Raw genomic sequence first — 12,633 nt, forward strand, 5'->3', positions numbered from 1 at the left:
TGCTCACTTAACACCACACCCGGGCGCCGGCATGGCGCGTTGCTTTCGGTGAACGCCCTACACCCTTGCATATTTCTCACTACACCCGGGCTCCGATGTAGCGCGTCATTAGTAGAGGACGCCCCAACGTTTATATCATTTGAATCCATATCATAGAGTGTGACGAAATTTTTACGCTGGTTGTCACCTACCGCAACCCTCCTCCTTTATCCGGGCTTTGGATCGGCTAAACGCAAACTACTTAGACGGAGTTATATATATATATATATATATATATATATATATATATATATATATATATATATATAATTAATTAATTAATTAATTTTTTTTATCTTTTTTTAATTAAATAAATTAAAAAATATAAATTATTTTTGAAATATATTATTAATATATTGCACAAAATTTAACCTTTCACTTTCACAGCATCATTTTTTTTTTCATATAAACTTTTGTAAGTGAAATTAATTAGTCATAAATATATTATCATATTAAAGTAATGAAATTTATATTTAATACATAGAAGGCTAAATATTTTAAAAATGATAACATGGCAGATTATGAGTGGGTCGCTCTCCCAGTCTCCGCACCTATTAATAATATAATTCTATTTATAAAAGTAAATTACAAGTTAAAAATATAAATTTGAAACATAATTTTTTTTAAAGTTATAATATTTAAATATTTAAATAAATTAAAATAAATTAATTATTAATAAAAAATAATAATATATTATTATATAAAGTAAGTTCAGGTCTCTGTCTTTGCCCACACAATACTTAGAGTGGGGTAAGATCGGAATAAGATGTCTAAATTTTTATGATATTAAAAATAATATTAAAATATTAAAAATAATAATATTAAAAATATTAATTATAAATAACAACAAATAAAGTATGATAGCTTGAAAAAAAAATAATTTCATTTAAAGAAAACACATTAAATATTATATATGATTTTTATATTAATAAAATTTTTATAATTAACTATTTTATTAAAAAAAAGTATTAGTTTATAAAGTTTTTATGGCATAATAATAATAATAATAAAATTTTATTAAATTACCTATTTTTCTGTAACAATGGTAGCCACGTAATGCTGTGGCTGGATGAGATGGAAAAAAAATTAGTTGGGTGTGGATCAGCTCGGGTGAGAGTCGGTTGCAATTGCCATTCTCATGTAAACCAACCCTTCCAATCCAAACCCCTTAGAGGCTTGCCAACACCATTTTGCATGAAGTCAAACGGGTGGAAGTTGAAAGCGCCCATCACGGGAAATAATATCTTCTTCAATATTTTCATTTCTAAATCCCTTTCCCTTTTTTCTTTATATGCGAATCTCGGATCGGATTGTGCATTGTTGCGTTTGTATTAGTGCATGACGAGCGCATCGGAGCTGTTTTACCAGAGGAGGTCGCGAGTGGGCAGAGCCACCACCGCCGATCTGGAGCTTGATCCTTCCAGTTCTGATCGCAATTTTCACCTTAATTATACTCGCCGCCACCACCATCAGTATCATAATCATACACGGCACGATTTAGACGGTTGTGATCCTCTCAGGAGATCTTCTCATGTGCGGCACCTGTGCCATCGGCTGCCTTCCCACACTGTAAGGAACTGAAATTTTTATTCGCTTTTTTTCTTTAGTATTTTTTTTTTTGTAGAAATTGGTAGTGTGAATGTTGCAAATTTTGCCAGGAAAAATGATTAATACAAAATGCATAATTAGAAATTTCCATGCTAATCTCAACTTCGGTTAACCCAAATAAATATCTTTCTCAAATGTGAGCAAACCCCAACAATTGAGGTGTTTTTCCCTTACAAGCGCCTACTTCAATTTTTTCATTGGGGTATTGAAGTATATGAAACTCAAAAAATTTTAACTCTCATTGTATTCATGCATCGATACAAAGGCACACAAGTGGGCGATGCTTCATGCACTGGGTCACTCTTTATTGTATTCATGCATTTATGTTTCCTATAAGCGGCTATAGAATAAAGTACTTCAGCCACAGACAGAGAAACGAAATAAAAGAGCAGATGAACAATGGATATTAGTAAAATTGCTAAACATGTGATTTTCTTCTGTGCTGTATATGAGGCAATTAAGTATCTAATTATTCAGTAATCAGTAGTAGCTAGAAACCATGAGTTGTAACTTGTAAGCAGTGTAGTCATGTAACCAGAGAAATTACACTTGGTGGTGCTGTCAGACTTTGACCATAGTTAGTGTCCGTGGTTATTGTTTGAACTCCTCAAATTCCATACGTGCAATCGCTCTAAAATCATAGATCATGCATTTTAAAGGATTTATTTGAAAATTGCCTCAAATGATGGGTATTTTGCAATTCTTTCAAACTTTAGACAGTAAGAAGTGTATTTTATGGCATACCTCTAGTGCCTACTGGCAAAGGTGTGGATATTGTACTTGGTACGCCTATTTTCCGTTGGCTAGTGTGTGTGTTTGTTATTATCTTCTATTATGTTGCAATTTTATCTCTATGTTAATGTTCAATATTGCTTGCTTTGTTTGCTTTATAGTGAACTTTTCCCTCTGAATTGGTAGAATATATAATCACTAATTCACCAATTTCTCAATTTAGCAATGCTGGTTAATATGTTGCTTTCTCATCTTCTACCATATTTAACTTTCTCAGGAACGTGCCTCAGGTTGGCTTGATCACAGCACAAGTCTGTTTGTGCCAAGCAACAGTACTAGCTCAGAAACTATAAGCAGCACAAGCAGGCCTACATTGACTGGAAATGAAAGGCTTCCTAGAGGTGTGCTACTTGCTAGGGCAAGACTTGTTGAGAGATTGAGAGGGGTGTCACTTTCTGGAAACAGGTGATTTAACTATCTATTTGCTTTCCTTATATAATGCTGTAATTGTGTTAAAAAAAATTGTCTTTGTATGTATGGTAGAATAGCTTGTTAGCCATAATTGTTAACAATGGTAAACTTTTTCATGTTTCAAGCTTTGATTCCTTCCTATCCACTTCAATGCTGCTACCTTTAGTTCTTATTATGGAACTTGATGGAGCTTGCATGCTATATTGCTATTAGATCCTTGCGAATCCATTGTGCTGTAGCAGGCTAGTGGCTACTGCTTTTACCCATTTCAAATGTTCGTGAATAAATCTGTCTGGTTGATAGGTAAAGGAAAGTATAAAATTACAAGCCAAAGTGCTTCGTGGGATTCTACTGCTATATTTTATTTGTATGGGAGGTACTAAATGGTTTTTTCCCCAAAGTTGACTTGACTGAAATAATTTAAATGAATTTTGGAGAAGTAAAATATTTTGCTCAAGCTATTGCATTCACCTCTTAGACATAGTGCACATGGGAAACTGTTGGTGCTTACTTCACAGGCAAATAATCACTTAGTAATTATTTTATTACTTTGAATTTTATGATTCACTTCCTTTTCTTTTAAACTTAATTTCTATAGTATGGTGTTGATCGTCACTGTTGCTACTATCATTCTGCTACCATTATCACCTCAACTCCTATTTTATCTGCAGCTTTTGTTACCATTAGTATCTGTTTTATAGGTACTGGGGATGATGAACAGATGATTGATGTTATATTCATTTGTATTTGCTAATAAATGCTTCTAAAGTAGTTTCTGAATCCTTGGCTCTGAGCTGTGTTCTAGTGTGCTGATGTTTTCATTTTTGCTTTAACCAGGCGAAGTGGCAGAGTGTCATTTGACATTGATAACAGAGAGCTTACATTTTGGGATGACTCAAGGGTTGTTGATGCGGGAGACTGGGGAACTGACATTGCTTCAAGGTGGTCTGCCAGAGGAACTCCTTTCACTGACCCAACTTCTGAAACAGAAAGGCTGCAATTCATGCAGGAATCATACAAGAAGAAACCACCTGGTCTAACTGCAGAGGTTCTTGACAGATTATCATTGGAGGTATTTAGCAACCTGGAAAGGGGTGTTGTTGAAGGGGAAGTTTCCCAAGTTTCATGGGATTGTAGCATATGTCTTGAAAGTTTTAAGGAAGGAGATAAGCTTATTCGCCTACCGTGTGAGCATAGGTTCCACTTTGCCTGCTTGGATCCCTGGATTCGAACTTGTGGTGACTGTCCGTATTGTCGAAGGGATATAGTTGTAAGCAGTCACAGAACATAAATAGAAATCAGATGTCCTCTCTGAAAGAGATTTTACTTCTCCCTTTTGTGGCTTCTTTTACGTTGCAGTGAAAGTTTTTTATTTGACTAAGTTTAGGATATGGTTTTTAATTTTGGTTTATATAATGTTCATTTCATCTGCGATTGAGTCGCAAATCACACAAAATTGCCATTCTTTCAAGTCCTCGGCATTTATTTTCAGTTGAGTTATGCCAACTGTTGAGCCATTATAGTCCATATTCTCCGTTACTCTTACCAATTTCCTAATAAATTGACGGAGAAAATAGTTTTGAGCCATCATGGATAATGTTAGATTATTTTCTTGAAAGCACAAAAATCATAGTACTTGGATTTACTCTTGTGATCATTGTGATGCACGTTTAAGTTTTTTTTTTAATTTTATTTTTTGTGATGATTAAAAAAATAATTAAATTACCGTAATAAAATATTTTTTAATTTAATTAAATTACTCCTTTTTAATTTATCCTTATTTCAATTAGAAGGAGGGATAGGTAATAAGATAGGCTTTAAAAAATTATAAAAAAAATTATGAAAAAAAACTAATTTTAAAAAACAATGGATAGAGTAAAATTTAGAGCTCTTAAAAATATTTTAATTAAAAAAAATTATGATTAAAAAAAGTAAATTGTTATAAATATGTTTAAAATTTTATTTTGCTTTCTAAATTTTTTAATGAGTCATGCATTTATTTTATTATAATATAATTATTTTTTATTACTATAAATAAGTAGTTTTTTAAAATAATTATTCAATTTTAATTGTGAATAAAGTTTTGATATAATTTTAATCATAAAAAATTATTAATTTTTATTTAGAAAATAAAGCTTTTGTTATAAAGTAAAATATTTGAAAGTAATTTAAGACTATATTTTAAATTTTAGTTAAATTTTAAAAATTTATTTATTTTTTTAATTTTCTATTTACAAATCTATCACACATAAACATAAACATTATTTTTAGTCTTTTTAGAAAAGATTTTTAAAATAACGTGAATAGCCCTTAAATTGCTTTATATGCCATAAAGAACTCGGCAGGCATGAGATGAGCATCAAGGCATCAGTAGGCTTGACAATCCCAAATTCACTTCTATGGTCTTCAGCAAAAATTGATATTATTCATTTATGTAGGACTCTTATAATGTGACCTTAATTCAACAATTTTGTCCAAAAGCTGGGCATAATTCTTATAACTCATTAGGATTATTTTCTTAGAAATAATTTCTTCATTATTTAGTATTTTACCATGTTATATGTTTAATCCAAGTATATTATTTTAATAAAACATTTTTTACATGAGCTGTTTATAAGCTTGATTTCTTAATTTAAATTCAAAAATTAAGACGACTAATTCTATAACTTTCTTTATTTTAAAATTAAATTAAAATTTTTGAAATAATTTAAATGTTGAGAACATTGGGTAATCTATTGAGAAAATTGGTTGGGGAAATGTTGTTATTTTTCCATTCCACACTCGGTCGTTTTAAATTTGCACATTTCAATATTCCAACATTAGTCCTCAAAATTCACTGCTCATATCATTAAAAATATAAAAAAAATAATTAAAAAATTGAATAAAATGACAAATTTTTAACAAAATTTCCATCACCATTCCTTCCAAGTAAGCTTCCTCTGCATATAACAACAATTTTAAGGTAATGGGCCCAGCGAATATTCCACAGGGGTCAAACGATTGAATATCAGTCAACTATCTTTCCGTGTTTTAGAATATCAGATTGTCTGACTATCTGTATTAGTTGGAGAATACCAATTTCCGACTTTGACCAACAATGTATGCGTGTCTATATATATATATATATATATATATATATATATATATATATATATATATAATTCACTATTTAAATTTAAAAATTTTATAATGTTAAATACAACTCTAATATAATTAAATTAAAATTTATTTATAATTTATTAATTTCTTAAAACATTGTAACTTTAATATTTTTTTTAAATAAGGTTTCGTTTGATTCTTGAAAAATATTTTTTATATTTTTTAATATTTAAAATACTTAAAAAAATTATCAATAAAAAATATTTTCCTAATTAAAAAAAATTAAATTATTTTTAAAAAAATTTACTTATTTTTTTGAAAATTATTTTCTATTTTTATATTTTAAAAATTTTATTAAAATATAAAAATATTTATATATACATAAAATAAATACATAATATTAATTAACATTATAACTAAATAATAAAAAATATTATTTTTTAAGAAAATTATTTTTTATGAAAAATATTTTTATATATAAATTATTTTTATTAACAATTTGATATTCAAAATTTATTGGCCATAGGGACTAATTTGTTAATAGAAATAAAATATAAAAATTAAATAGTTAACGTCTTTAAAATTCAATGATCAAATAATTATTAAACTCGTATAAAAAACTAATATGTAAGTTATATCAACTTTTAGGGACTTAGTTGTAATTTATCATTCAGAGAAAGACATGTGAAAGAGTGGAGAAGGTGGGGTGGTTGGTGGCGGCAGATGCAAAGAGCACATGATGATGATGGCGGAAGTTGCACAGCTGTAGTGACTAAGAAGAATAAGAATGAAGAAGGGTTTAATTTCATTATAGTCTTAATTTTAAGGTTGTTTCATCAAAATTTAACAATTTTAATTTATATTATAAAAATATTTAAGTTTTAATTTAATATTATCCAAAGTTAATATTATCCAAAGTTATCCAAAAAATATCAAAGTATTTAATTGTAGTTGAAAGTTGAATCATTATTAATAACTCTTTCAATTCATTTAATTTTTTTCTTTATTTTTAGACAAATCAAATCTTGCATTATTTTTTATTATATTTAATTCACCTGAACATATCTAAATCAATTTCTGATCAGAATACTTAAAGAAATCTGATCATAGAATTTTTTTTTTTTGAAAAAATATCATAGAAACTTTAAGTGATGTTAAATGAAAATTTAAATATTTTTATGATGTAAATTGAAGTTAAGCAATGAAATAACTCTAAAAGTTAAAATTTTAGTTATGTTCTTTAACCTTAGTTTAAGGAATTAGAGATTTTGAGATAGAGAGAAAATTGTAAATTGAAAGTATATTATGGTCTTCACATAATAAGTATAATGATAAATAAAAACAGCCAACTCATATGTGTGTGTGTATTTTATATAAATTTAATTTTATGTAAAAAAATTTTAATAATTATTAAATTAAATATTTATATAAAAATTTATATATAATTAATTGAAATATATATAATTTTATAATTATTAATATCATTTTTAATTAGATAAAAAATACCAAACATTTAGATCACGTATCGATTATATTCAAAACTTTTAATTTTGTGTGAAATATTCAAACCTTTAAGGTGTTACAATTGTATCCAAAATTAACGATAAAATACAATATAACACTTAAAGTTTTATTTAATTAACAAATAAAAGTTTTAGATATAATTGTGATTTAATGTAACTATTTGGTATTTTTTATCCATTGATTAAATTTTATATTTAAAAAGAAAATATATTTTATATTTATTTTTAAATGAAAGTTTATACTAAAAAATATTTTTATTAACCGAAATTAATGTAATTATTTTTTGAATCAAGCCAAATATACCCATATATTGAAATACAAAATATAAAAATAAATTCATATCATTTTCCAAAAGCAATTGAAAAAAATATATATAATTGAAAAGAATGTATCTCACATTGAATTTCAGCATTCATAAAATAAAATACGTATTTTATATATAATTTACTCTAATTAACATATATATTTTATTTAATTGATGCTATAATGCACGATAAATTAAGTTTAAATATTATTTTTTTTACTATTTTTTAAATTTCTTTTCTTTTCATTGTGAATATTAAGATTATAAAGCCATGCATATTATTGTATTGAATTTTTTCCCTTTTGAATTAGAATTCAAATTTATTAATAAGCTTTTTCAAAGGATAAGTGAGTAAAAACTGGAATTTTTTTTCAAAAATTGCATTGCTCAGTATTATTTTGTATTTTCTGCTCTGCCTACTTAAATGAATCATCATTTGACAAAAAAAAAAAAAAATGATACATAATATTAGTACATATAAATTTCATATAATTTATAAGGGCTCTTAATATTACAAATTTTATAAAAATGACAAAGTAAAATATATGAGTTTTTTTTTATAAATTTTTATAGAATTTTTTTTTCTTTTATGAAAAAAAGAATAGAATTATAGAACCACGCGTATTATCGCATTGAATTTTATTTTCTTAAATCAAAATTTGAACTCATTAAAAGATTTTTTAAAATTAATAAAAAATCAATGAAAAAAAATTAATGTTTAAACCTAATTTATAATAGATTATAATATTCATTAAATAAAATATACATATTAATAAGAGTAAATTATATATAAAAATATATATTTTATTTAATAGATATTATTATTTATGTGAGATACATTCTTTTTAGTTATATATTATTTTAAAATTATTTTTTTTATTTTAAAATTTTATATTTAAATACGTAAATTTATTTGACTTAATTTAAAAGATAATCAAGTTAATTTCAATTAATAAAAATATTTTTTAGCATAAATTTTCATTAAAATATATTTTATTTTTAATATAAAGTTTAACAAATGGATTAAAAATATCAAATATTTTCGTTAAATCATGATTATGTGCAAAATTTTTATTGATTAAATAAATAAAATTTTAGGTATTATATTATAATTTATTATTAATATTTTAAATTCAATTTTACCCTTTTAATATAATTATGACAAATTTTAAAAATTTAAATATTTTAAATAAATTAAAAATTTTAGATATAACTCTTTCATATTTAATATTAATATCCATTAATTAAAACAACACTCATTTATAACAAATTATAAATTATTTAAAAAAATAATTCAATTAAATTCTTAAACAATAATATTTAATATTATTTTTTAAAAATTATATTTTTAAATGAAAAAATTAAATTCTTAATAAAAAATAAAGATTAAATTTTCCAAAAAGAGGATAATCATTTTGGAAAAAGGAATTGTTTTTGGCAAAACAAAAACCAGGGAAATAATCCAGTCCAGCTTAACCCAACCTTTTCCAGTTGGCTTACGCTTGAACCTTGAATAATAAGCAAATGTCTTACATAGGGATCAAAACGACACGCAATTGTACAGTCATCAATGTAAAATAAAAATAAAAATAAAAACGCACTATTCTATTCATATCCATTGGCTACATTGCTATTGCTATTGCCAGCCTAATTTTCTTTTTTACCACTCCATTTTTCTTTTTTTAAATTAATTTTAATATAATTTTTAATATGTGTTGACTGATAATACTCCTAATTAAATAGTCAACCTAAAAAATTTTAACTTCAAAACGCGTAGAGTACACAATAAGAAAGCAGCATAGACATAGTCGTTGTTGTCACCATCACGCGGCATCTCTCTTTTACCAGGCACTTTCTTCTTCTTCTTCTTCTCCTTTCTCTACTCTCTACGCGCTCCCTCTCTTCCTCTCTAAAAACCTTACCCTCTGTAACGACGACGACGACAACGACAAGGAGAATAGGCGATGGTGTTGCGGTTGTGCTGCAGGCCGCTTGAGCGGTGCTTTGGGAGGCGTACTGGCGGAGGTGGTGGTGGTGGTGATGGGCTGATGTGGCATACGGATTTGAAACAGCACGCGTCTGGTGATTATTCGATTGCTGTGGTTCAAGCTAACTCTAATTTAGAGGATCAGAGCCAAGTGTTTACGTCTCCTTCCACCACTTATGTTGGGGTTTATGATGGTCATGGTGGTCCTGAAGCTTCCAGATTCGTTAACAAGCATTTGTTCCCTTTCATGCATAGTAATTCCTTATTCTTTCTCTCTCTCTCTCTCTCTCTCTCTAGATTCTTTTTGATCGGGCTCTGTTCATGTGCAATTTGCCCTAAACAGAGCAGAACAGGACGGGCATAGAATCTCTTTTAGTTGTGTTGTGTTTATGTGCAATTTGCTTTTGATCAAAGTGATTCTTGTGAACTCTTTTGATCATGTTTTCGATTTTTCATTTTCTGGCATGCTTCAACATTTGTCAACAGTAAGCATCTATTTGTCCTTCTCTTATCAATTCGATTTATGATTGGTGGGAAAATACTGGACTTGAACCTCTTTAATATTTTGGGTAATTGACAATTTGAGGACAATAAAAGAAGATAGAAAGTACACCAAATTTGCAATTTTTGACGAGACTTCGAAGTTTTTGCTACCAAACATTTGAGTTGAACTTGCTCGTCAAAGTGCCAAACTTATTTTTGTGTGTTTGTGTCTCTTTCTCCTACTTAAATGTTTGTTTCAATCACAGAATTTGCTGCAGAGCAAGGGGGATTATCGGTGGATGTGATAAAGAAGGCATTTAATGCGACCGAGGAAGAATTTTGCCATTTAGTGAAGCGAGCATTCCCAATGAAGCCGCAAATTGCTTCGGTCGGATCATGTTGTCTAGTTGGAGCAATCACAAATGATGTCTTATATGTTGCAAATTTAGGGGACTCGAGAGCAGTTCTTGGACGGAGAGTTTGTGAGGATAAGAAAAAACCAGTAGTAGCAGAGCGACTATCAACAGATCATAATGTTGCTGTTGAAGAGGTTAGGAAGGAAGTAGAGGCACTTCATCCTGACGATTCTCATATTGTGATGTATACTCACGGAGTTTGGAGAATTAAGGGCATAATTCAGGTACCCTTGAGTTGAATTTAATCACGCTCTGCTTTTGCTATTTAATTGCAAGGATTCGGCTGATTGAAAGTTGTTAAATTTGATAAATAATAACCATATTGCTCTAATGGTTTAGGAGTCCATAATTTTGTATCTTTATCTTGCCACTGAAGCCATGCAAGATTTTTTTTTTGGTAAGGCTATGTGAGTAACACAATTGTGTCTTCAAGTATTAATATGGTGATAATTCCATTATGTTGACAATTGTTTGAGGATGAATCACTTGGATAATGCTCACGATTCATAATTTTTTTTTATCTAGATCCTTTTGCTATATGGATGGATATATATTTTAATGTTTACTTCCTGGAATCCTACGCTCTGCTCAGCAAAGTAGTATATCTTCCATGCTTGAGATGAACACATTTACGAAGGTCCCTTTAAGCATAATGATAATGACTCAGGATAACTTCTCCCCATTTTACATATTTGGATATTTGTAATTTTATTCTTTGATTTTGATACGAGATTGAGTTAAAACTTAAAATGTATGTGTTCCTTTTGCTGGTGGCAGGCAATTATTTTTCTCTCTGATGTCTTATGGTCATTAATGTTGAGGAAAACAAAGTAAGTGTGATTCTTAACCTTTTACTTATTTTCTATTTCAGGTATCAAGATCTATCGGTGATGTTTATTTGAAGAAACCTGAATTTAACAGACACCCAGCGTTTCTGCCATTTGGAAGCCCTATTCCTTTAAAACGGCCTGTAATGACAGCAGAACCCTCAATACTCATCAGAAAGCTCAGACCACAGGACTTGTTCCTGATCTTTGCTTCAGATGGTCTTTGGGAACAGTTGAGTGATCAAGCAGTTGTAGAGATTGTTTTCAAATATCCAAGAGCTGTGAGTTCCTCTGTTTGACTTTCATCTCTCATTTATTGCCTGGGGTCTTGGACCTATTTCAACTTTGAAGCTTGGCAATTAAGCAATTATCTTTGATTGGACCTTTTTATAAAATATCTTGATATCGCTTTTAAATTAGGAACTTGATTTAATCCAAGGGAATTCAATAACTTATCGGATTTTTCCTCTTATGTATGTTGTTTCTTGGATTCTGTGCATTACTTAAGAATTATATTTCTGATTGTATCTAATCTCTTGAACAAAATAACGATTTCATTTGCCTTGAAAAATGAATTAGAAGTCTGCTTCAAATTTCAATTGCATGGTATGTCAGTCATATGCTTGGAAGGGGTTTTGAGTAGCTTGTCTAATCATGCTATGGCTGATTTGTACTTGCAGGGGATCGCTAAGAGATTGGTGAGAGCTGCTCTTCAGGAGGTCGCAAAGAAAAGAGAAATGAGATATGATGATATAAAGAAAATTGACAAGGGAATAAGACGTCACTTTCATGATGATATCACTGTGATAGTAATTTATCTTGATCACCAGAATGGCCCTGTAAATGGTAGATTGAAGCAGAATGCCGTTGGCTGCACTACTGCTCCTGTTGACATTTTCTCTCTAAATGCAGACCATGTAGAGGAGGATTTGCTTCAGTCGATTTCTTGAACAAGGGAAGGTTGATACTGAATTTTTCAGTTTTAGGTTATACTTAAAGAGTTACAAATATGGGTTGCAAATTGATGCTGGACATAAGAATGAATTTGTCGTTATGTAGATAAGTTGATGGATGGGTGAATGCGGATGGAAATTGGGATTTTTAAAAGAAAAGAAAAGAAAAAAAAAACTGCCTTAAACTTTT

The 12,633-nt window shown here is 28.7% G+C and overlaps 2 protein-coding genes across 2 annotated transcripts; both read left to right on the forward strand.

The window, feature by feature from the left end:
* The first annotated feature begins 1,123 nt into the window (after positions 1 to 1,123).
* LOC110656674 (probable E3 ubiquitin-protein ligase RHY1A) lies at positions 1,124 to 4,367 on the forward strand. Its single transcript, XM_021813601.2, has 3 exons — positions 1,124 to 1,608; positions 2,657 to 2,844; positions 3,688 to 4,367. Exons 1-3 carry the CDS (start codon positions 1,378 to 1,380, stop codon positions 4,139 to 4,141), a joined length of 873 nt encoding a protein of 290 aa, XP_021669293.2. The 5' UTR covers positions 1,124 to 1,377; the 3' UTR covers positions 4,142 to 4,367.
* A 5,222-nt stretch (positions 4,368 to 9,589) lies between these two features.
* LOC110656743 (probable protein phosphatase 2C 63) lies at positions 9,590 to 12,633 on the forward strand. Its single transcript, XM_021813700.2, has 4 exons — positions 9,590 to 10,018; positions 10,514 to 10,887; positions 11,535 to 11,771; positions 12,171 to 12,633. Exons 1-4 carry the CDS (start codon positions 9,742 to 9,744, stop codon positions 12,438 to 12,440), a joined length of 1,158 nt encoding a protein of 385 aa, XP_021669392.2. The 5' UTR covers positions 9,590 to 9,741; the 3' UTR covers positions 12,441 to 12,633.

Source organism: Hevea brasiliensis, chromosome 14 (assembly GCF_030052815.1).
Source record: "Hevea brasiliensis isolate MT/VB/25A 57/8 chromosome 14, ASM3005281v1, whole genome shotgun sequence".
Lineage (NCBI taxonomy): Eukaryota > Viridiplantae > Streptophyta > Magnoliopsida > Malpighiales > Euphorbiaceae > Hevea > Hevea brasiliensis.

Excerpts from the sequence above, each read along its gene's own strand:
- LOC110656674 (XM_021813601.2), top strand. The coding sequence starts at position 1,378 with ATGACGAGCGCATCGGAGCTGTTTTACCAGAGGAGGTCGCGAGTGGGC. Across the intron at positions 1,609-2,656 it reads ATCGGCTGCCTTCCCACACT|GAACGTGCCTCAGGTTGGCT; the intron begins GTAAGGAACTGA and ends TAACTTTCTCAG. Across the intron at positions 2,845-3,687 it reads GTGTCACTTTCTGGAAACAG|GCGAAGTGGCAGAGTGTCAT; the intron begins GTGATTTAACTA and ends TGCTTTAACCAG.
- LOC110656743 (XM_021813700.2), top strand. The coding sequence starts at position 9,742 with ATGGTGTTGCGGTTGTGCTGCAGGCCGCTTGAGCGGTGCTTTGGGAGG. Across the intron at positions 10,019-10,513 it reads TTTGTTCCCTTTCATGCATA|AATTTGCTGCAGAGCAAGGG; the intron begins GTAATTCCTTAT and ends TTTCAATCACAG. Across the intron at positions 10,888-11,534 it reads GAATTAAGGGCATAATTCAG|GTATCAAGATCTATCGGTGA; the intron begins GTACCCTTGAGT and ends TTTCTATTTCAG.